We start from the raw sequence: 25,927 nt of genomic DNA, 5'->3' as shown, positions 1-25,927 counted from the left end.
ATAGTTCTTTAGACAGTTTTCTAGGAATAACATTTATGTCCTGGATAATAGTGTAATTGTAAAACAAATTTATATCATTCTTTTAACCAGATGGTTCTATTCACTGCCATTTTTTACTCCTCTCCCCACAGTAATTTACAGTTATAAGATCACCAAATGTAACTTCTGAATTGGATTAAATGATCAGTTGGTTTTCAGAGTTTTTCTTCTCTAATTCCTTGAAATGAAAAATTGATATGAGAGTTAACTCATGTATAGTTTAGTCACAGGAGAGTTAAACTGCAAAAGACTTACATCACTGAAGTCAGGCCATGTGTTGAGGACTAGTACCTGTTTGTCACTGCACAAGATGCTGGTATTAGGTGAAATTACTCAGCTGCTGAAGTGGCATCAGGGATGGAGAGCAAGTCAGTGGACAGTCATCCTCAGCATTATAAGGGTCATGTTAGAAATAGTGGGGATGAGTTGAGCAGCCAGCAAAGGCATGCTTTAGGAGGTGGCCCCTAAACATCTGAGCTGCTGAGTGTGGAAGAGGCTTAGGAGCTGCCCAAGCAAAGGCTAGATACAACAGAAGGACACACACCCTGGCACAAAACAGGTATTGCCCCTTTCCATTGGCCAAAGCATCTAGTTTCTCACCCAGCCTGGTGAGTGACTTCAAGTTGCTCAGCAGTTTTCTTTTAGGCATAAATAAAAGAGGGATAAGTTAATAGTTCAATCTTTCGTTGATGTAAAAATGAAAATTACTTTCAAAGATGATTAGCTTTGAGTGGTTAATATCAATATACATATATCCATTTATTCAAAGCATAGTAATATATCTTTATAAAGTGTTCTGGATCACAGGTTGGTTATAATAAATATATGACTAATTTGACTTAAATATATATTCACTTCCATATATAACTATTTAACAGGAATTAACTATATATATTGGCATGTAAATAATAAAAGTTGTGTTTTCTAAACTTAGGAAAGGAGAAATGGCTTTTCCATTTCACTCTTCTGAAAGAACTTCAGTATCAAGCACGTCTTGAACCAATTTATTTTGCCTCACTAGTCTCTGTGCACTGGCTTTAGAGAAATGTGAAGAGTAAAAGAGGGAATTTATATAAAATTACCATTGCATATAATAGTCAGTAAATATTTGTATATGGGGTGATAATAATAAGTAGAAATGAGAAATCTGAGAAGTCCATGGCTTCTAATTCAGAAAGGATCTCTTAAATAAATCACAGAAACATACAGACCATAATATGAGAAATGATCCATAACTTTGATTTCATTTCTTAAAACTTGCTAATAACAAAATGAAAAGGTAAGCCACATATCAGGAGAAGAGATTCGTTATCACATAGATCAGCCAAGGGTCAGGATCCAGAATATGTGGGGAAAAAAACCTTTATATGTTAATAAGAAAAGGAGCAGCCAACCCAATAGAAATATGGACATAGTGTATAAAGAAGCTGTTACAGAAGAACAAACCCTAAATATCTAATAACATAAGGAAAAAATACTCACTAGTATTTTACTAGTCTCACTGGTAATCAGGAAAATGCAAATTAACACCACAAGAGATACCATTTTACCTCCATCAGCCTGGCCAGAAGTTGAATGTCTGTTTAGTACCTAATTTGGTGAGCATATAGATGAAAAGGAACTCTTACCCTTTGTGAGAGTTTCAATTAGTTTGTTTCAGAGGGCAATTTGAAAATACAGTTAAATCTGCACAAACTTTCCTCAACCTAACAGCCTCACTCCTGGTTATATATTAGGCTTTTGAGTAGCTTTTACATTTATGCTATCTATGAATATTTATTGTGTCTATATTATGTAGATAATTAAATTATCTCTTGGCTACCTCTATTATTCTGTATTGGAATTATTCACAATTATATAGCTAATATATACTTTTTTTAAAGTGACTCTATCCTTTTGTACTATTCCTTTCAGGGTCTCCATTACATTGAAACATAATTTTCTTTTTTTATAAATTTATTTATTCATTCATTCATTCATTTATTTATGGCTGCGTTGGGTCCTCACTGCTGTGCGCGGGCTTTCTCTGGTTGCAGTGAGCGGGGGCTACTCTTTGTTGCGGTGAGCAGGCTTCTCATTGTGGCTTCTCTTGTTTTGGAGCATGGGCTCTAGGCGTGCAGGCTTCATTAGTTGTGGCACGTGGGCTCAGTAGTTGTGGCTTGTGGGCTCTGGAGCTCAGGCTCAGCAGTTGTGGTACACGGGCTTAGTTGCTCCGTGGCATGTGGGATCTTCCCGGGCCAGGGCTCGAACCCGTGTCCCTTGCATTGGCAGGCAGATTCTTAATCACTGCGCCACCAGGGAAGCCCCCCCGCCTTTTTTTTCTTAAAGCTACTTCCTTTAAGACTAGAATACATGTTTCTTTGTATACAGCATCTCCTTTTCATACAGGGTTGATGCAGGTGGTTACTTTTTCTCATAATTCATATAATTTTCATATACCAGTTCTTGATTAGTTTTAGATTTATAACAGTGGTTCTCCATACTTACTTTTGAGGAAATATTGATGATAATAATGCCAAGAATTTTGAGTGCTACTTATATTATTGGAAACCTTTTTAAAAGACTTACAAAAGAATTAGTTCTTCCCATCCTGCTTGTTAGTAACTCCCATTAATATAAATGATGACTCCCACGTTCATGATGTGGAGAGTCTAGTGATGAAATACTAGAAGTGTTAACAGTAGTTAGTTATAGAAATTTACTGCTGTAAGTTAATTAAACACACCAGTAAGCAGCTGGAGCATTTTATTATTTAGTTTGTATAAATATACAGTTGGAAAGTTAATGAGAAATGGCAAGTCTCTTGGAGTTTGATTGACAGCTATACTAAACCTTTTTAAAATGTGTAGATGACGAATGAATTTATTGAGACAACTTCTGTTGTAAAATATTCCATAGAAGGAATATTTATTTTTGAGTGTGCAGTAACATAATTTTGTCATTTCTGACTTTAAAAAATTAGTTACTAGAGGAAAAACTTTTTAGAAGTCACCTCCTAATATTGAATTTGCTAAATAGTGTTCTGTATGGGAGATACAAGACTTTCTTTTATTATTTTCTGGCTTCTATATTATTTGTGGTCTCTGCATAAATCAAAAAATGGGAGATTCCTGAGGTGGTTGAAAAGAATTTGGTAAATAAATAGCATGTTATTTTCCTTCAGAGATTTCTAGGGGAAATGATAAGCAGTATTCTGTTCTAAGAAGATACAGCTTGGTCACACTTAATTGAAAGAAGTTTCCTTTCTCATTTTGTATCATTTTGCGGGGGGAACCTACCTGTCTTTTTAGCATGCAATTTGGAGTAGACGCTTAACTCAATTTTGTAGTATTTTTATTATTAAATGCTAATTCAAAGTCAGGGTTCACAGTATCAGAATTATAAACACATAAATGAACCTGTTCACCTATTCATTCATTCATCAAATGTTCAGTAATTATGTACTGCCTGAGAGACATTTTTCTAGGTCTTTGGATTATAGTAATGGGGGCGCTGGTGGGATGAATTGGGAGATTGGGATTGACATATATACACTAATATGTATAAAATAGATAACTAATAAGAAGCTGTTGTATAAAAAAATAAAATAAAATTCAAAACAAAAAAATGGCAGGGACTTCCATGGTGGCGCAGTGGTTAAGAATCCACCTGCCAATGCAGGGGACACGGGTTCGATCCCTGGTCCCGGAAGATCCCATGTGCTGTGAGCAACTAAGCCCATGTGCTACAACTACTGAGCCTGTGCTCTAGAGCCTGCGAGAGCCACACCTACTGAGCCCACGTACCTAGAGCCCATGCTCCACAAAAAGAGAAGCCACTGCAATGAGAAGCCTGTGAGCCACAACGAAGAGTAGCCCCCGCTCACCGCAACTAGAGAAAGCCCGAGCGCAGCAACAAAGACTCAACACAGCCAAAAAACCAAAAAGGCACAAAATTCTCAGAAGTTACGTATATGTGCCATACAAATTATATTCCCATCTGTGGATCAAATGGGGACACGTACCAAAATGAATGCTTTCCCAGAAGGGCTGCTTGTAAGCACCAGGAAGAGATAATAGTAGTAGCAAGGGGACCATGCTACTCTGATAATGGCTCTGGATCTGGAGAGAGAGAAGAGGAAGGGGCAGGGAGAGTTGTTCACAGAAAACACTCCAAGTGTGGACCTTGCAAATCTAAAGCTGAGTGTGATGAAGATGCAGAGAAGGTTGGGTGTGGATGTAATATAGATTGCGGTGGGTACAGTTTAATCCTGTGTCTGCTTCTGATGGCAGTTCCTATAACAATCCCTGTTTTGTTCGAGAAGCATCTTATATAAAACAAGAACAAATTGATATAAGGCATCTTGGTCATTGCACAGACACAGATGACACTAGTTTGTTGGGAAAGAAAAATGATGGACTACAATATCAACCAGATGTGAAAGATGCTAGTGATCAAAGGGACGATGTTTATATTGGAAACCACATGCTTTGCCCTGAAAACCTCAGTAGTTACTGTATCCATGGAAAATGTGAATTCATTTATTCTACTCAGGCTTCTTGTAGATGTGAGTCTGGTTACACTGGACAGCACTGTGAAAAGACAGACTTTAGTATTCTCTATGTAGTGCCAAGTAGGCAAAAGCTCACTCATGTTCTTACTGCAGCAATTATTGGAGCTGTACAGATTGCCATTATAGTAGCAGTTGTCATATGCATAACAAGAAAATGCCCTAAAAACAATAGAGGATGACAGCAGCAAAACCGAGGCCATTTTACTTCAGATACATATTTCCAGAATGGTTTAAACTGATGACTTTTATATGTATACTGACGATGTGCTGTACATATAAATTATGTCTTTTTTTTAAAGAATGGAAATATTTCAGAGGCCTTCTTTTTGGACGTTTTTAGTGTACTGTTGGCTCGTATTTAGAATATTCAGCTACAACAGTTTTGGACTGTTTAGTCTTTGTTTTATGTTTTTAAATACAGAAATTGATTTCACAAATTTGTATTACATGGTAATTCTAAGACTTGTTCTTTACCCATGCAATGTAATATTTTTGCAAAGACGGTCCACTTCCAAATGGTTATAAAGTCATACCCACTTCTTCCACAGTGACCACAGCAAATGACCAAGCTTGAACTGAAGGTAAAGATGTTTACAGATTACTTTTCTTACAAAAAAATCTAGAAGACACTGTGTTTAGACATTTCAATGTTCTTGAGATTTATTAACCGATTTTTTAGACACTACCTGTTGCATGAACTGTAAAGCTGTGTGTGTTAGGTGTAAAATATTTATAAGATGTATGAACTGGAATTTGATCATTTCTCTCTTTGAAAAAATAATACTGAATTTTTTTAAGTATATGGGTAGCAATGATGGAACGGATCACTGAAAAGTAGATTTAGATGTTGTGAAAATAGTCTGTTTAACAAACAGATTTGAATAAAGCCTACTCTGTCATTTTTTAAAAAAAAAACAGTTAAAACCATCTCCTTTTTTCCTTTTTAAAATAAATGATTAGTTTAAAATCAATTCTGTAAGGGCTAGATGTTTTTATAGAGCAGATACAGACTAAGAAAGTGAGCGTATTATCTCAGCTTATTATCTAATTTGAGAGATAATAAAAATACCTTGTTTTGTGCCTTTTATTCAATAACACTCCTTTCTTTACCTTGTCTTATGAACACATTGCAAGATTCATCAGGCATACCCCTGGGAGAGCAAGAAAGACAATCTGATTTTGAGCAGAGAATGATATGGCTGGTTGATGGGCGGTTTGGGACTAGTCTCAACAGTCATTTTGTCACTAAGAGTAAAGGCCTGATTATTGACTAGAAAGTACTTTTTAGATAAAGTTTTAGGACCAACTTAAAAGTTGTTAGTTCAGAATATCTATTTCAGTTTTTTGGCTTTTCCAGTGAAAATAATGTAATTATGCTTAAATGACCCAGTCCTCACTCCCTGCAAAGATATGCTGACATCAGGACCTATTTGTTTGACACCATTAATTCAGAGGAACAATAAGCAGTGTTTTCACACTCAAAACTAGCCAATGAAATAAAAGGTTACAAATATTAAATTAGAAATGATTCATTGTCATGAGTTTCACACATGGGTGTGCCTGAATGTACACTTGTATACACAGAGCAACATCAGATAATATTAGAAAAAGATCGATTCCTAGAACTCAGATAATCATTATGTTCACCAGATGTCTTTTGAGTAAAATATTCCTCTTTTCTCTATTGTGTTTCAAACACTTGAACTCCTGGAAGACACTAAAACTCAATTTGAGTATACACTCTCTTCATCTAGGAGTCATACACTTACTGAGGGTTAAATTGTTTATAGCTCTTTCAGTTGACTCTTTTCTACTTTAATCTTTTATGAAACGTCCTGCGGGTAGGAAACCCAAAGGGGAAATCCATGGACATATGAAGAAAGGCCAAAAAATAGGAGAATACACATATAAGGAAATAGAAATAATAATATAAAAAAACTTTTAAGAATTTCAAAATTCTCAAAGGAGGAAATAGCATCCATAAAAAAAGAATGAGATTTTATGAAACAGAAATAGGTAGTTGTTGGGACTTCCCTGGTGGTCCAGTGGCTGAGACTCCATGTTCCCAATGTAGGGGGCCCGGGTTCGATCCCTGGCCAGGGAACTAGATCCCACATGCTGCAACTAAAGGTCCTGCATGCCGCAATTAAAAAGATCCCACCTGCCATGCAACGAAGATCCCGTGTGCTGTAGCTAAGACCAGGTGCAGCCAAATAAATTAAAAAGAAAAAGAAAAATAGGTAGTTGTGACTCAAGAGACATAGAAAAATGTATTTTTAAAAAAGACCCTCATAAATAGTATACTAGACACACTTAAGCAGAGAATTTGTGAATAGTAAGTAGAAATGAAAAATGTCACCCAGAATGCAGCCCAGAGAGATAAAGAGATATATGAGACAGAAGTTATAGGACACAGAGGTTAATTAAGAGGTGTCAACATGTATCTAATAGGAATATTCTAGGAATAGAGATTAGAGGGAATGGCAATGAAGAAGTGTTATTTAAAAGTGGCTGAGTAAAAAAATACAGAGAGGTAATTATGACAACAGAAAAGGAGACACTTATAGATACAACAGAGACTGAAAAATCATAAGAACATACTGTGAACAACTTTTAGGTAGAATGGAATTTTTTAGCAAAAAGTATATAAAATATAACAAAATTGATTTTAAAAGAAATGGGAAAACTGAATAAGATCTGTTTCCCGAGCATGATAGAATAGATATCTGGACCAACACTGAAAATGTGGGATTAAAAAAAGAATTTTTTTTTTCTGATTGTCATTCTCTTAATGCTTTTTTTAAAAATTATTTATTTATTTATTTTTGGCTGTGTTGGGGCTTCGTTTCTGTGCGAGGGCTCTCTCTAGTTGTGGGAAGCGTGGGCCACTCTTCATCGCGGTACGCAGGCCTCTCACTGTCACGGCCTCGTCTTGTTGCGGAGCACAAGCTCCAGACACACAGGCTCAGTAGTTGTGGCCTGTGTGCACAGACCTAGTTGCTCCGCGGCATGTGGGATCTTCCCAGACCAGGGCTTGAACCCGTGTTCCCTGCACTGGCAGGCAGATTCTCAACCACTGCGCCACCAGGGAAGCCCAAAAAAAGAATCTTAAATGTATCTATTAGTTAACAATAAAATAAAGAATACTTAGGTCAAAAACTGAGTGATGGCAAGAACCTAGAGAGATAAGGTGAGCAAGCATTTGCCTTGAAGGCATTTAATAAACAGCCTGATCAGGATGATATGAGAAACAGACTTGGTAGACAAACTGATTTATGGACATAAATACAAAAATACAAATTAAAATATGTGCAAGCTGAATCTAGCAGTTGAGAAGAGTCAATGGCTCAACACTAAAAAGTCTTCCACGTAATTCACTCATTAACAGATAAACAGAAATATCATGTGGTTGTTTTTTTACTGAGTGCAGAAAAAGCATTCAATAAAATTCAACACTTATTTAGAAAGACAATAATAGGTTTTGATTAGGAGCATAAACTGTAGAACCAGATGGCATGAGTTTGAATCTAAACTCTTACTTACTGTGTATGGTATTGTCTTGATTTCATGCTTGTTAGACGTTGGGCAGAGAACCCAACTATGCTGTGCCTGGACTTCTGACCTACAAAAAATATGAGCTAATAAATGAGTGGCTTTTTAAAAACTTGAGGTGTGATGGACATATAACATATTAGTTTCAGGTATACAATATAATGACTCAATATTTGTATATGCTGAGAGCTGATCACGACAATAAGGCTAGTTACCATCCATCACCATACAAAGTTACAAATTTTTTCCTTGTAATGAGAACTTTTAATATTTATATGTTGTTTTAATCTGAGAAATGTTTTGTATTTTTTAAAAATAGTAATAGAAAACAGTTACATCATATGACCTTGGACAAATTACTTGATCTCCCAGTGCTTTACTTTATTGTCTGTAAAATGGAGATAATAATAGTACCCGCCTCATTAGGTGTTTGGGTGGATTCAATGAGCTAGTATATGTAAAATATATTTGGCACATGGTAAAGCCTCAAATGATTGCAAATAGTACTAGTCGTTGTTATAGAAACGATTTGAAAACTAGAAAAAGCAGGGAATTTCCTTAAAATGCTAAAGAATAGTTATCAATCCTATAACAACCATTAGGCTAAATAGTGAAACTATTTCCATTAAAGTTGAAAGCAGATAAGGATGCCAGTTATTATACAATAAAATATTTAAAAACATTATGCTTGAGGTCCTGGTCTATATAATTAAATGGAGAAAAGAGATGAAGTATAAATATTTTAAATAAAGGGACAAAATTGTCTTTTGCAGATATGAATGTTATGTAGAAGCTGTGAGGGAATCTGCAAACTATTAGAATTAGAAAACTAGCACATTTGTTGGATATAAGATCAACATGAAAATTAAGTAAATTCTATATACCAGTAATAACCAAATAGAGAGTGACCACAATATAAGTACCTTGTAATATATTTAATAAAAATGTGAAAGACCGGGCTTCCCTGGTGGCGCAGTGGTTGAGAGTCCGCCTGCCGATGCAGGGGACATGGGTTCGTGCCCCGGTCCGGGAGGATCCCACATACCGCAGAGCGGCTGGGCCCGTGAGCCATGACCGCTGGGCCTGCGCGTCCGGAGCCTGTGCTCCGCGACAGGAGAGGCCACAACAGTGAGAGGCCCGCGTACCACACACACACACAAAAAATGTGAAAGACCTTTATCAATGAAAAATATATAGCATTATAAAAATGATAATGAAGGACATAAAATATGTGAATAAACGAATGTACACATATATGTACCTGGTTTAACTAGGCCTTCTGCTACTCTGATTTTTATGAAAATATATCAGAAATTAGTTGGGCTAAAAAATAAATAGGATACCCAAATACTTTTTGGAGACTTTGGTTTTTTGTCCAGAAAATCATGGGAGAATCCCTTCTTCCTGTCAAGATTCAATTTAAAACAAAAATTTCCTTTTATAAGTTAGTGAGTGAAAACTTTAGCATGTAAATAGCAAAAAGAAAGAAAGGAAGGAGGAAAGAGGGAGAAAGGAAGGAAAGAAAGAAGGATGGAATCCAGACAATATAAAAAGCTTTTGGTTCAGCAGTTAAAAGAAACAGCTCAAAGAATTATGAAAGGATATTAATTCCATCAGTCAGATTTCAGTCAGGAAAGCAGAATCACTATGAGTCTTATGGTATAAGGGATTTATTATAAGCATAAGATATTGCAAAACTGTGGGGGAAACTGGAGAAGAATCCAAAAGGGGGAGTTGGAGGATCAGAGAAAGTCCCTAACCAGCCCTTCAGAAGCTTGCTGCAGGTTGGACAGCTCAGGCCAGGTGGTGGGAAGCAAGATCTAACCAGCTGCCGAGTGGAACCCCAAAGGAGAGCAGGTGGGGAAACATCTATGGAGGACTGTTACCACTGCATCTGTTAGTGGGCCTGGAGTCACTGTTTGTCATCAGCACCAGCAGTTGGGAACAAGAGCTAGATGCGGAACAGGAGCGCCAAGACCAGATGGAATCTGCAGGCAGCCTATGTCTGTCTCTTACTGGGTCTAACCACCATTCACTTCAGAGCTTCATGGCTGCTGCTTCACTTCTGTTCTCCACATCTCATGCCAATTTTGTTCAGCTCTAGCCTGGATCCACACACGTGCCGGTGTTCTGGGAAATAGTTCTCATTTAGTCAAGTGCACACAGTAAAAACCCACGACAGATGTGAATAGGCTCTGTCTTCTATTCTAGGAATATAAAGATTACTAACACCAATAGTAATCACTCAGAAAATTATAGTTGCTCTTACTATGTTTCAGGTACTGTTGAAAATTATATAGTCACAATAGCAGTATGAGATCAATGCTGTTATTACTCCCCTTGTATTGATGTGTAACGTGAGCCACACACAGGTCAACTTTACTTCCAAAGCTACACATTGTTCTCTAGGGTTAGCGTCAGCAACATTCTGGAGGAATCTAGTAAAATGGGGACATACTTAAAAACTGTATTCATACTAGAAAAAGTTGCTCAAAGGAGGGCAAAAATTAGAAAAAAATAGAGACAGCCTAAATCTTCGTCAGTAAGGAAGTAGAGAAGTCAAGTCTGAATATCCATGAGATAGAGTACTAATTAGGAGTTCAAAGAAATGCATTACATATGTATATCAGCAAAAATACCTCTTAAAAAACAGTACTGAGGGGAAAAGTGAGTTGCAGAATGATATACATGATCTATCATTGTTCATCTAAACATTTGTATTTTAAAAGTATAAAAAGTGATATATACAGATGTTCACCAAATTTATAAAGCTAGTAGCTTGTGGGAGGGGCCATGGCAGATGCAGTTGCTTGTCTACCCACAGCCATTCTTGGCTTCCTACTTATCAGCAGAGCTCCATTTTGTTAATTATTCTTTCTCTTCATTTGCTATATGGAAGGTGGGGCTCAGCCCCCAGCAGTAAATTACAACTGGCTTTTTACCAATCATAATTAAGTCCGTTCCATCACCAGTGCTTGGTTTGTGCATAAACTTGTGTCACAGTTCTGGCCAGTTCTCTGGGGGTATTTCTGGGAATGGTTTTATGTACTAAGACAGATATGACTGGGCTGCTAGTAATACATATATAGTGGCAGAGTAGAAGGATGGGAAAAACTGGGTTCTGGATAAAGTCATCAAGTTCCTGAGTTAGCCAGTCCTGGAACTAATCTGTCTCCAGTCTTATTATTTAAATCAGTTGATTTGGGTTTTCTGTTAATTGAGGTTGAAAGCATCCTAACTGATGGTAGTAGGGATGGGGAACAAAGGAGACTCACTTTATCTGTAAGCATTTCATTTATTTTAACTAAAAAAATGCAAAAAATCAATTAAGTTTGAGTCATGGGTATATAGTTATTTCCTCATTATTCTCCAATTTAAAAATAGAAGAGTGCCACTTAAGTTATATATACATCGTGAACAAAGACATGGGAATGATCATTGTCAGTTGAGGGGCAACTGGGAAATATTTCTCAGCAAATGAATCAAGAACCAATTTGTATGCATTTAGTATATACTTACTTGCCTTTCACTCTCTGTGTAAGCTACTGTACCATTCAATTTGGGGCTCATATTTGAAATCACTGTGTTTTTTATTTGTAAAGAGCATCTTTTTTTTATATATGAATTTATTTTTTGGCTGCGTTGGGTCTTTGTTGCTGTGCACGGGGCTTTCTCTAGTTGTGGTGAGCGGGGGCTCCTCTTTGTTGCGGTGTGCGGGCTTCTCATTGCGGTGGCTTCTCTTTGTTGTGGAGCACAGGCTCTAGGCATGCGGGCTCAGTAGTTGTGGCTCACAGCCTTTAGAGCATGGGCTCAGTAGTTGTGGCACACGGGCTTAGTTGCTCCGCAGCATGTGGGATCTTCCCAGACCAGGGCTCGAATCCGCGTCCCCTGCATTGGCAGGCGGATTCTTAACCACTGGGCCACCAGGGAAGTCCCATCAATCACTGTTTTAGTGCCTCACTTTTAAGAATGAATGGTCAGGGACTTCCCTGGTGGCGCAGTGGTTAACAATCTGCCTGCCAATGCAGGGGACGCGGGTTCAATCTCTGGTCCGGCAAGATCCCACATGCCACGGAGTAACTAAGCCTGTGCACCACAGCTACTGAGCCCGCATGCCACAACTGCTGAAGCCCACACACCTAGAGCCCGTGCTCTGGAACAAGAGAAGTCACCGCAATGAGAAGCCCACGCACCGCAACGAAGAGTAGCCCTGCTCACCACAACTAGAGAAAGCCTGCGTGCAGCAACGAAGACCCAACACAGCCAAAAACTAAATGAATGAATGAATGGTCAGCCAAGGATCATCAGATATTTGGGGAGAGCTCTCACACGAGATACAGAGCCAAAATAAATAATCAAAAAAGAAATGTGAAGGGAAGAAAGAATAGGGGTCAACAAAAAGTAAAAACACATAAATAATGTTGTACAGCTGAACTAATATAATGTTATATGTCAATTATACCTCAATAAATAAAGTTGACTTTTTATAAAAAGCAAAATGTAAAGACTATTAATACGCTCTGAGACAAGGGAAAGTACTACGTCTAAGAACAAAAACAAGATGGTATGAAAATGAGCATTCATTAAAAGACAAGCAAACAAAGCTTCAGAAAGTAAAATGATGGAATAAAAAAAAACAGGACAAAGTTGGAATGTGAAGTTAAGGAAAGCTCAAAAAAAGAAAAAATATAAAAAAGAAAAAAGTACAAAAGGCAGAGATTCAAAATATGAGAGAAAAGATAAGAAATCAGAGCCATTCTTCAAATATCTGATAATCCAACATTCATTTAATGGTGAGTACAGAAAAGGAAGAGGAAACAAGAGGGTAGGAAATTATTCAAGAAATAATATAAGAAAAATTCTAATAATTTGAAGGACTTGATTTCAGATTGTGGGAGCCCAGTGAGTGCCAAGCACTGTGATATTTCGAAATGCTAGAGGTAAAGTGAAGATTCTGAAGCTTTGCAGAGGGGAAAAAATATGATGGAATGGGAATTGTGATATCTGACTGCTCAAAGGCAACACTGAAAGGTAGAAAGTGATGGAACAGTGCCCTCAGAATACCGCGGGAAAATTATTTCTATAAGCTTTGCTTATATATGGCATCCCTGGGCAATACTGTGGGCTTGATTCTAGACCACCACAGTAAAGCAAATCACACGAATTTTTTGGCTTCCTAGTGCTATAAAAGTTATGTTTACACTATACTGTAGTCTGTTGAGTGCAATAGCATTATGTCTAAAAAACAGTGTACATACCTTAATGAAAAAATACTGCTAAAAAGTGCTAACCATCATCTGAGCCTTCAGCCAGTCGTAATCTTTTTGCAATAGTAACAGCAAACATCACTGATCACAGATCACCATAACAAATATGATAATAGTGAAAAAGTTTGAAATATTGTAAAAAATTACCAAAATGTGGCACAGAGAGGTGAAGTGAGCAAATGCTGCTGGAAAAGGTGGCGCTGATAGACTTACTCGATGCAGGATTGCCACAACCTTCCATTTGTAAAAAATGCAGTATCTGCGAAGCACAATGAAGTGAAGCACAGTAAAAACCAGGTGTGCCTATGTCTGTCAGACTGTCAGTCAAATACATGGTAGAAAAGTCTTTTCAGACATGGAGGTCCTAAAAAAAAAAAAGCTCCCTATGCACCTTTCCTAGGAGACTCTTGGAAGATGTGCTCTATTAATACAAGGGAATAAACCAAGTAAAAGTAACACATCATTCAAGGAAAAGAAGGGATCCAGCACAGCAGAGAAGCAGAGGGATCTCAGGATGATGGTGAAGGGAAATTGTAGAAGGTCAGCTCTTCAACTGGCCTAGAGAGCAGGAGGACAAAGAAAGATGAAAGATTATCTGATGTATTTAATTATATTTTGAGGGAATTTTCATTGCTTTCAGGGAGTCAGAGAATGAATTACTTAGAGGTACATCAATAAATTTAACAAATGAAGAAATTAGATGGTAATTAACTCCAGGAAGAACCAAGTTGGAAAGAAAGAAAATATAAATATCATTCATTATATGGCTCTACTCAAAATAATAATTATGTAGTTATAATACTGTAACATTGCACATTGATTTCACCAAAGAATGTGTTTTTGTTTGTTTGTTTATTTTTGGCCATGCGCAGCTTGTGGGATCTTAGTTCCCTGACCAGGGGTTGAACCCGGCCCTGACACTGAAAGCGCTGAGTTCTAAACACTGGACTGCCAGAGAATTCCCCCAAAATGTGGCGTTGACCTTGTTGAGAGAATGGGAGGAAGAAGTGTGGTTGTTTTGGGAAGAGATGGGGAAGCAATGTGTAAGAGAGAGAAATCCTCATCTTTTCCAGTAGGTTGTTTTTAAAACCAGAGAATCAAGAAACAGGAATATAGAATATTAATTATGTATATGTAGGGTAAATACTTTAAAAAGCAGCTTAAAGCATTGAGAATTGTTGGCTCAGGGGGTTAGGAGTTGAGGGAGAGGTAAGGTATTACCTAAGAAACATAAAAGCTAATATTTTTACCATCAAGTTTGTAGAGCAGTTTGACTTTTTAAACCATGTACATATATTCTTTTGATAAATAAACATTAATTTTTAAGTATGTTTTATTTATACAAAACCTTTTTATTTGTAAACCAATTTAATACAATTCAACAAACATTTATTCAGTGCCTGTTATGTAGATTATTGTACGAGAGAGATATGTAAATATATGATCTTAAAGCAAATCCGTAATGTGATTACCTGCTTCCAAATGGAGGATAAATACTGATGAATCTTAAAGCACCATCCATTCTGATCTGGGACTTGGGGGGGAGGCTTCAGTGGATTGAGTATTTGCATTGGGACTCAAAGGATGAGAGGAATTTGAATGGGAGATTAAATGCCAGCTGTGGCCAGTGTTGTCAGGTCCCACCATGACTGCAAAAGTAACTATGTGTAGAAGAGTCTGGGAGAGCCGTGGGAGGCTATGTTGACTTCTCTGCCTTTCCTAGACATTTCTGTTAGTCACTTTTTCCTGAGGATTTATTCCTCCCTGCCCTATCACCCAGACACTCTTAATTTTAATATTGACTTTACCATGTTGTGTTAGGTCGTGGTTCTCTCTCTGCCGGCACCCTGCCTCTTCTTAAACTTTTGGTGTAATTTAGAGAGGGATAAGGAAAGAGAAAAGAAAACCTTGGTTTCACCTGACCAAATGTAGATTCCTGAATGTAAAGATAGGAACTCTCTTCCGTAACCTCACAGGCAACTAGATATGGCTGTTACCTCTTTTGAGGTCCTAAGGTTAAACAGCCATTTTCACAGTTTGAACATAATTCTTAGAAACCTCAAGAGTTATGTAGGACACATCTAATTGTTTGCAAAGGAATGTAATAATTTCATAACTATAACATGATTTACATTTAGGTCTTTAATCCATTTTGAGTTTATATACACTACCAAATGTAAAATAGATAGCTAGTGGGAAACAGCTGCATAGCACAGGGGGATCAGCTCAGTGCTTTGTGACCACCTAGAGGGGTGGGATAGGGAGGGTGGGAGGGAGACGCAAGAGGGAGGGGATATGGGGATATATGTATACATATAGCTGATTCACTTTGTTATACAGCAGAAACTAACACAACAATGTAAAGCAATTATATTCCAATAAAGATTTTAAATAAATAAAAATTTTAAAAATGGAAACTAAATAATAATTTATTCCTGTTATATGTCAAAACTGCTATTCAGAAGTAATGGGCCGTGTGTGTGTGTGTGTGTGTGTGTGTGTGTGTGTGTGTAACATCCTCCAAATTTAGGTTTTTGTGCTCTGGATTTGTTTTCTTTTATATTGTTGGGTCCATAAGAGGAAAGGCTGGCTTAGAACAAAATAGCAGAGCTAAACCATATGTTTTGTACCAAATTAGAAACAGGTGAAGATTGTTAAAATCCCGCAAGAGCTTACAAAAGCTTTAGACTCAAGTTTGTATTAAAGGCAGGTGGTTATATGTACAATAAAAAGCAGTCACCAGCACACCAGCTTATTGATACATATGTGATTGATCTTTTTGGATAAAAACAAGGAGGAGTTAATAAATCACTGCACATAGCTATAAAGATGTTTGGGCTTGAAAGCCTAGCCTGTAAGAGCAAATGTGGACCCTGAAGGAAATTTATGAAGCATAGATCCTTTTAGCTTTACTTAACAGCTAACATCTGACTGACCCAGGGGGACCATGGAAATTTACTGCTGGGCCATTCAAATATGTAAGCTGTTGTGTGATGTAGAACAGGTAAAGATTAGCCCAGTAACAAATATGAGGCTATAAAATAAAATGAGATTTCGATGACTTGTAAGTACTTGTCAAAGGTCAGCTCCAAATGACTGGTCAGAAATGGGAAAAACTTGTTGATAATTAAAGCAGATTGATTATGACAACCTAGGCGTTAGCATTGGTTGCTCCCAGATCAGTGATTCTTCAAGTTTCCTCCTCCTGTGAAATCCATACTTAAACAGAATGACTTCAAGGGACTTTACATTGTCTTTTTGTGTGCTGAAATTGGGTAAAATTATGAGTTGACGTAATTCCTTTTGCAATTCCATAATTGAAATACATCTTTCTCAAATATATTCTGAATATATGGAATTTGTAGACAGCCTCTTCATTCTAGAACACTGACTTTAGCTAACTTATGTATGCAATTTTGAGCTTTGACATCTAGAAAGCAGGTAGAAGTTTTTAGGCTTTCTGATAGATGATCCTGAATTAACCTTTAAACTTGGGTAGCTAACAGATTTATGCACACAGTTATTGAAAAATCAATTCAGTGAAATTAAGTGGATATTTCAAAAATGTGTGGATTTATTTCCAAGCTTTTTGTTTGCCTTGCTTTATGTAAGTCTCCAAAGTAATAAATGTATGTAATATTGTTACTAGGATTTTAGGAGTTGCATTTTGGACTTTAATAAGATCTATAGTTATTGGTGTCAACATTCGCTGCCTTTTTGACTTACTTTACCAAAAGGTTGCCACATAAAAGCTAGATTTGGTTGTTTTCAAGGTATCAGCTTATGAAATCAGTGGTGAATTTGGTAATAATTTGGTTCATGAACATCTCATTTGTGAGTTGAAGAAATCCCACAGATTTTTTATAGAAATCTTGACTAAGTGAAATTTACAAAATAATACAAATGTACAAAATGGGATTATTACTGGGCTGGGGTGGGGCTTGGGTCCATGGTGTAGAATTAGTTTAAGATGAGGAGTCAAAAGGCACCAGTTGGAATTCTAGCTCTACCACTTCATCCCTACATTTACTCCTCCCTCCATTAAACCGGTAAAAATGTTCCAGACATTGTGCTCGAGGAACTAGGATACAGTATTAATAACAGTTTCCATTCTTGTGGAAGATACAGAGGCATAAACACGCAATTACAATAGTGTCAAAGGTCCTGCATTGGTGAGTGTACAGGGTTCTATGAGAGACGAATAGCTAATCCCAACTTGGGCAGGGGTAAGGTCGAGTGGGGTAAGATCTGTGGTTGTAGTTGAGTGTTAGAAAAGACCCTGTGACCTTGGGCACCTCAATAACAGTGCCTATAATAGGACAAGTGCTTGTATTGTATTGATAATGTATGCTAAGTGCAATACCTAATGCATAATAGATATTCAGTAAATAAAATCCAGCATCAGCATCCCTGTTGTTATTTTGGCAGTGCTCACTGGCTCTTTTACTCTGGTGCTGGAGTTCCTTGCCTCCTATTAATATACAGCAAACATAGTATCTTCTCTTGTGGCACTTACAGATAGGTACTGGGGAGGTGACGCATAGTAATAATGATAATTGAATGCCTACTGTATCCTGGTAACTGTGCTTGGTCTTCGGTTTTTTTGTTTAGTTTAATTCTCACAAGCAGTCCTGGAAGATTGGTGTTATTAAACCCATTTTAGAGATTTGAAAACAGGTTCAGAGTAGTATGCCCAAGTTCACACTACAAGTAAGTAACAAAGCTGGGGACCTGAGTCTATGCCTTTCTGACTTCAAAGCTTAACTTCTTACACCTAAACCCCCCTTCTACTTTTCTTTTCTTCCCTCCCCAGAAATAGGTATTATAATTAAATAACTTTGATGTAAAGGTTTGAGCACCTAAGTGGCTTACAGAGCGTATACCATTAGTTGCACTGATATATTTAAGCAAATCTATATTATGTGCACACATTGTGAAGTAGAAATTTAAAATGGTGAGCAGTTTTTCTTCCAAATTCATGTTCCAGATGGAAACATCTTTTGGCATTACCAAGTATGTAGGTTTATGCACCTTGCACGCTTAATTGTAGTTTAAAAAAAAAAGAACTTTACAGGTTTTTGTGGGAAACAGGTGCTGTTAAACCTGGGCAAATGCAGGATGGCTGTTAATGTTGTGGAATGTGATTTTGATTTACTTGGCAGAATTTTTATTTTATAAAAATGACTATTAAAATAGACATGCTTTCCATCCTTTAATTTTGCTCTGCTTGCTGAAATTTGCCTGTAGAGTATTTTTCAACAGTTACTAAAAGGGTGTGGAAAAACTGGAAGGTTTCTAGAAGGAAATTGATTCTGAATTCTTTAACAATTTTCACAACCCTGCAACTTACAGAGTTTTTAAAAAATGGGGATTTTTTAAACCTTCTTACTGCAATTATTTGGAATTCGATTTCCCTGAAATTCCCTTCTCTTTTTAGTATAGCTCTGTCTAAAGAACTATATTTAATATTGGCAAAGAGAATAATCTGATGTAAATCTTTTCATTACGTAATTTCTCCTTTAAAAACTTGTGATAGCATCTTATTACCTGTCATATCAAATTTAATATCTTTTTTCCACTGGCATATATGATTTCCTATTATACATTCTCTCTCTCTTCCTTCGCCAAAGGAGGAGAGGGGAAGATCACTCTTCTTCTTACTTTTTTATAAGGACTATTGTCACCCTCTGCCCATGAATTATTTCAACATTGTTATCTTTTGTTTGCTGCTTCTCCTTTGATCTATTCTCTCTCTCTCCTCACTTCCCTCCTAGACCTTTCCTCTGTGTTTTCTGAAACCCCTCTTCAGTGACTATAATATATACAAGTCTTCAACCTCTTTACCATATATGTGTAGTATACAACTGCTAGAGGTAAGTAAAATCTCTGGCTCTCTTCTGAAAGTATCATTTACCCTGGAGCCTTCTGAAGAGGAGACTGTTTCTTCTACCTCCCATGTCTCTGGGTCTAGAGAAGGTAATGTCAATTCAAAACCACTTCTCAGTAGCATGTACCTAGTGTTTTGACACTTGAAGTAGATCATTTTCAACACCTCTTTCTCTATATGATAAAATTATTTTCAGTAATAATCATCACAAGAAACAGATGATAATAGCCAAAAAAGAAAAGCAGAAAATTTTCTTTTATTGAAAAAAATATACATATATAGACTTTTTCTTTTGAACAGTTTCTGTGCACCCATCTTCAGGGAGCAATTTTAAAGGTTTGTATTTTACTGTACCTTGTTCAAGGCTGATTGTAAATATTTTTGTATCTGAATAACCTTATCTAAAACTACACCAGGGAAAAAAAAATGATTCGGAACTAAGAAAAATTGCATATTGCTATCATTGTTTATTTTGAACCTACTGTTTAAACACGGGAATATGTGGGAATATGTTACACCAGACAGTCTGGGGACACAAACTGTGTCCAAAGGAAGCTTCGAAGATTCCAAACCATTTGAAATTTAATCAAATTGGAAGTGTGTAGTTTAGTCCACTTCGTTGGGCTGACTGTACAGCTGGGAGTTCTTTGAATTAACTTCCATGTTGATATAATATTTATTAGCATATGCATAATGAAAACATCCTGATTTGAAGATTGCATACATATAGAAATCAAACAGTCACTGCAGCAATTGTTTAGAACTTAGACCAACAAACGATTTTTTTTCTGAGAGGATTATTTTATCACTGGCATTAGGCATTAGATTCGTTGTTTTTAACCCATTTTATTATCATTTTAAAAGTCTCTGCAGATTTATGCACCTCCTTATAGACTGCCCCCATCTTCCTGCCCTGGCTAGGCCACTGTCATTACCCTAGTGGCTTCATGCTTGTAGTTTCTCTTTTCAGTATTCCTAAATATTCTTCTCCCATCATCTTTACCTCTAACCCACTTACCTATGGGGAAAAAATTGAACTGTTGGAAAGACTGGAGCACTGTAAATTCAGGTCATCTATTTCAGTTGGACTGATACATCCTAGATATCTGATTCTCCTTCCACATGACGGTCTTAAACCTTCTCTTTTCCCCATCCCCAGTTGTCCCTTTCCTTCTTGATAAATCATCGCATTTCTGACTTTATAGAGAAAGTAGAAGCTACCAGATGGGAATACCTCAACCTTCCATCGAAACACATCAAAACCTTTTGTAATCATCTCCATCATCTTCAAAATGCCCTCTCCTTTGTCGAGCCTGACTCAGCCCTCTAGTCCTCCAGCTGCTTCCTCTGCAAGTGCATCTGTATAATCAGCGAATTCTCCTGTATCTTCAGGCTCTTCAGGGAGTTCAGCCTATCTCTTGCCCTAACTGAACTTGAATTTTCCCTGAGGACCCCACGAGTACCCATTTAGTAGCTATTAATTTTCTTATGTGCTAGTAGGTATTCAGATTTAGGAGATGAGATTGGGGTTTTCTTCCTCTCGTTGGTTTTTCTAGATTCTTACCTCTTTACCCTGTTGGCAAAGGAAACATACGAAAACCTACTCCTTTGAGACATATGCTCTTCAACTTTACCACTCTTTCAGTCTCTCAGTTATAACCCCATTACTCATCATGAGTTTTGGCAACAGAGAAACAAGAAACAGGTGACATAGGAAAGAGAAACAGTCTTTCTCTTTCTATTCAAAATTTTGCTGTTATGGGTGACACTAACACACAAGTGGATGATTCATTCAACACCCTAGTCTTTCATTTTCTTGATCTTTTGGCACCAGTGATCTCTTGCATCCCATAGTTTTTATCTACTCCCCTGGTTACTCTCTGAGTCACGTCATCATTTCTTTCAGAACACATCCAGAATCTGATTCAAGCATCCTGCTCTCTGATGACTACCTCACCTCCTTCGGCTTGTGTGTTAGCCTCTTGTTCATTGTTCTTCTTGGTGACCTTCAGACCTGGCTTTTTTATCTAGTTTAGATTATATGTCCCATTATTTTAGTCACACCTTTGTCTTGCCCCCGCCCCCCGTGACTTCTCATTCTTACAGCCCTGTTGTCCAATTTCTCTGTACCTGCTGCACCCAAGCAGATGTGTAGAGAGTCACGCAATAGTGTCATTATAAACTCATGATTAATTACCATTTCTGGGCTCTCAGTAGTGCTCAGCAGTTCTATTACATTTCTTTGTTGAAGTTGTTCTACCATTTGATCAAACTTTCATTCATTTGGGCAAAACAAAGCATTGAGTTCTTCATGATCCCTCTCTATCCATCACCCTTCACTTCCAAACCGTAACCAAATCTTTATGATTTATCTCCTAAAAGTCTTCCAAATTAGTCTCCTTTTTTCCATTTCTTATATCACCACATTAGTCTAAGCAGCCGTGATCTCTCACCTAGATTACTGCAACACGCTGGTCTCACCTTCTCTAAACCATTCTCCACAGCAGTCAGCATATTTTTTTTTCCAAAATGCATATTGGTCATTGTCAGGAAAGTTCAAGGAGGAAGGGTTAATTAAAGAAGGAATGTATCAGATGAAAATCTAAGCAAGTTAACACCTTTGTTTAAAGTCCTTCCATGGGTTCTTATTTCTATTAGGAAAAAAAATCAGACTATGGTGTGACATGGTCTAGAGGGCCCTGCATAGTCTACCTTCCTATCCAGCTTTAGTTTCCTCTCTCGCCAGAACTCCCCTCAGACCAACTATACTGTCCTTCTTTTAATTCCATGAAGCGGCATACTTACCCCTGCAGTGGTTCTTTACATACGCTGCTTCCTTTAGTTGGAACATTCCTTCCCGTAGCTCCTACTCACCTTTTTCTTTTTTTTTTTTTAAATATTTATTTGTCTGCACTGGGTCTTAGTTGCAGCATGCGGGCTCTTTAGTTGCGGCACGCGGGATCTTGCAGGCGGACTCTCAACCACTGTGCCACCAGGGAAGCCCCCTACTCATCTTTGAGGTCTCAGCTAAAATGTCACTTTCTCTCAGAAGTCTTCCCTGGCTCTCTCAGTCTTTTTGTCCACCTCTTTTCTGGAATAGTGTTCCTTTCCTTCAGAGTACTTAATTTATAAATTATGTATTTGTTGGTGCGATTATGTGAGCAATGTCTGTCTGCTCCACTGGACTTTAAGCTCCATTGTCTGTGTTTGCTCACCCTTGTATCCCCACCACCTAGCACCATACCTGGCACACAGTGTGAGTTCAGTGAAGAATTGTTGAGTGAATAAACTGTTTCCATAGTGATCAGTTTCTTTCATCCTTCCTGTTATAATGGGAGACTTGGCCCACCTGCCATCCAAGGCAAATCCTTCTCCTGTGCTCTCACCACCTGTAGGATGGAGACCCTGTTCCTTCTCACCTTCTCACGGCATCCCACTGTGCTTCATCATGTTACTGAGCTCTCTTCTCACTGTGGCAAACTTCACATCATCTCCCTTTCCTCACCTTGTCACTCCTGAACTCACACCAGTCTTCCTTCATCTCCCACTGCTTCATTTAAACTTGTGTTTACCATATTACCAAAGCTACCTACCAATGAATTCATGTAATTACATCCAATAGACATGTCTTCGTGTCTCCGTTGCTTGAACTGTCAGCAGCATTTGACTGCTGATGATATCTTCCTTCTTAAATTAACACTTTCTCTGTGCTTTTCTGGTGAGACACTTGGTTTTCCTCAAATCTTTCTGAGCAGTCCTTCCCAAGCCCCTTTTCATTTCCCCATCTCTTGTTGATATTCTTAAGGCTCTGAAACAACCTTCCTCTTTATGATTTTTTTAGGCCATCTCATTCATACCTGGGTTTCAGTTTCCCTTTAAGGTTTTGTAATTCTTGATATTTTTACCCCAAATTTCTCTTAACTTTATGTATAAGGATATTTTTTGTAAAATATATTATCTATATTATATACATGTAAAGTATATACACCTGCTTCTCCTCAGCATTCCCTGTCTCAGTTCATAGACACCACCATCTACCTGGTTACTCAATCAGGAAACCGAAGGGTCATCTTTGACCCCTCTGTCTTCACCACTGTCACAATTGTCTATCACAGAGTCTTGCACTCTACCTACAAATCATAGCTCAAATCTATTCACATATGTTCTTCTCCACTCCTGGAACCCTAATCAAAACCATCACCATTCTAGTCTGAACCATTGCAACAGCCTCCTAACCAGGTCTTGTTCCCCTTTATTTACTGCACTGTGGCCAGAGTGGTCTTTAAGAAATATAAACCCCAATTCTGTCACTCTCGTGCTTAAGAAATCTCTAATTATCCTCCCATTGTCCTTAAGGATATAGTCTAGATGTCTTGTGGTTTACAGGACCCTGTGCAGTCTGGTCCCTGCTGACGTCTCCAGCCCAATCTTCTAGCACTGAGCACTCATACTGTGTTCCTCACCCCACCCCCTAGCTATCTATTTTAATGTCGCCTGTACTTTTATCAAATTAAGATGACAGCCTCATTTTATCAGTTGCTTAGGCCCAAAACTCTGAAGTCATCCTTGACTCCTCTGCCTCTCACACCTCATATAAGATCTTTCAACAAATCATTTGGCTCTATCTTCAAAATACGAGAATTCAGTTACTCCTCACCACTTTCACAGCTACCATCCTGGTTTATACCACCCTGTTTTCTTGGCTGGGTCTTTGCAGGAGCCTCTCCATGTTTCCTTTCTTCCTCCCCTGCAGTTTGTTCTCTCAGAGAAGTCAAAGCATCTGTGTCTTTCATCTTTTCAGAACCCTCCAGAGCTTCCCCTCTCGTTCAGAGTAAAAACCAAAGTCCTTACTCTGACCTACTAGGCCTTGCGTGATCTGGACCCATTACCTTGCTGACTTTATCTCCTCTTCCTTTTCCCTCACTCTGCTCCAGCCATTTCTTATCTTGTGTGCCTCTGGCCTGCCTTACAGTTTTACTGCATCCTCATCGACTTGGAATGAATTATAGATAAAGCTTTGGTGTTATTATACAGCTCAGCAGAAAAATGTGAGTTTTTCTTTTCTTAGTCATGACAAAGTAAAACATAGTCTCTTTTACTCTGCCAGGTGGAAGGAAAGAGAGACGTGGGCATTTTCAGGAAGTGTGCAAAGGCAGAGAGAAATGAGCTTGGTGTGTTCATGAGACTGTGAGAAAACCACTTGAACAGAATAAGGTTGCAGATAACTGACAGTCCAGATCACGAAGGCCTTGAAAGCTAGGCAGAGAAGTTGAAATTTAAAACAATAACTGGTTAGGAAGCAGGGCTGCTAAGTGACATGATAAAAAGTCTTACTTAAGAAGGAAAATAATGATACTACCTTCTAGTGAGTAGAGGACAGGAATGCTGCTAAACATCCTACAGTCCACACAACAACAAAGAACTTTCTAGAGTGGCGATGGGAATGGAGAGATGAGAATGTTTCACAGGAAAAATGGCTTGTCGACCTGGTGAATCACTGCATATATAAAATGCAAAAAAGGGTAAAAATTGAATGCCACTCTAAGCCTGAGTAACTGATAAAAGTTGTGGGAGAAGACTCATCTGGACAGGAGAAAGTAAGTTGAGTTTGAAGTAAACTCGTGGCCTCAGAACATACTGAGGATGTGCTGTCACATTTTCTACAAGCACAATGAGCAGAAGTGATCTTAATAGGCATAATAAAAATTTTGAATTAACTCTAGCCATATCCTCATCCCCAGCTGAGCCATCAAAGAACCAGACGTGGATGTGGGGCTCCGAAGGTGAAAGCAAGAAACTAGCCAGTTTGAAGTCCTTTTAAAAAATGTCTGGGGGCTTCCCTGGTGGCGCAGTGGTTGAGAGTCCGCCTGCCAATGCGGAGGACACGGGTTCGTGCCCCGGCCCGGGAAGATCCCACATTACACACACACACACACACACACACACACACACACACAGTAGAATATTATTCAGCCATGAAAAGAAGGAAATCCTGGCATTTGCAACAACATGTGGATGGACCTTGAGGGCATTATGCTAAGTGAATTAAATACCATATGATCTCACTCATGTGGAATCTAAGTTAAAAAAAAAACCCCAAACTCATAGATAAAAAGAACATATTGGTGGTTATCACAGGTCGGGGTAGAGGGTGGTAGAAATGGATGAAGGTTGTCAAAAGCTACCAACTTATAGTTATAAAATAAGTAAGTCCTGGAGATACAATGTACAGCATGTTGACTACAGTTAATATCGTATATTCAGAAGTTGCTGAGAGTGTATATCTTAACAGTTTTCACCACGAGAAAAAAAAAAGTTTGTAACTATGTGTGGTGATGGATGTTGACTTATCGTGGTGATTATTTCACAATATATACATACATCGAATCATTATGTTGTATACCTGAAACTAATATAATGTTATATGTTGCAGTATATTATGGGAGATGAACTAATGGATTGAATGTGGGAGATGGAGGAAAAGGAGTAATCAAGAATGACTCCTAGGTTTTGTGTATGAGCAACTGGATGTATGAAAATGCTGTTCATTGAGATGGAGAAGGGTCCAAGAGACAGGGGTTGGGAGAACCAGAAGTTCTGCTTTGGAAATGTTAAGCTTGAGTTGCCTTT

At 37.9% G+C, this 25,927-nt stretch overlaps 1 protein-coding gene and 1 pseudogene across 1 annotated transcript in view; both read left to right on the top strand.

The window, feature by feature from the left end:
• Nucleotides 1-25,070, top strand: part of UVRAG (UV radiation resistance associated) — a 223,462-nt gene extending 198,392 nt beyond the window's left edge. Inside the window, exon 13 of the mRNA XM_024761969.1 lies at nucleotides 25,039-25,070. Within this exon, the coding sequence (XP_024617737.1) occupies nucleotides 25,039-25,042 (4 nt within the window). The 3' untranslated portion in view covers nucleotides 25,043-25,070. The remainder of the gene's footprint in view (nucleotides 1-25,038) is intronic.
• Nucleotides 3,992-4,830, top strand: LOC112411069 (tomoregulin-1 pseudogene; annotated as a pseudogene).
• Nucleotides 25,071-25,927: the final 857 nt, after the last annotated feature.

The sequence above is a fragment of the Neophocaena asiaeorientalis genome, unplaced genomic scaffold (genome assembly GCF_003031525.2).
Source record: "Neophocaena asiaeorientalis asiaeorientalis breed wild unplaced genomic scaffold, Neophocaena_asiaeorientalis_V1.1 scaffold263, whole genome shotgun sequence".
Lineage (NCBI taxonomy): Eukaryota > Metazoa > Chordata > Mammalia > Artiodactyla > Phocoenidae > Neophocaena > Neophocaena asiaeorientalis.
This window is presented reverse-complemented; position numbering and strand designations above follow the sequence as displayed.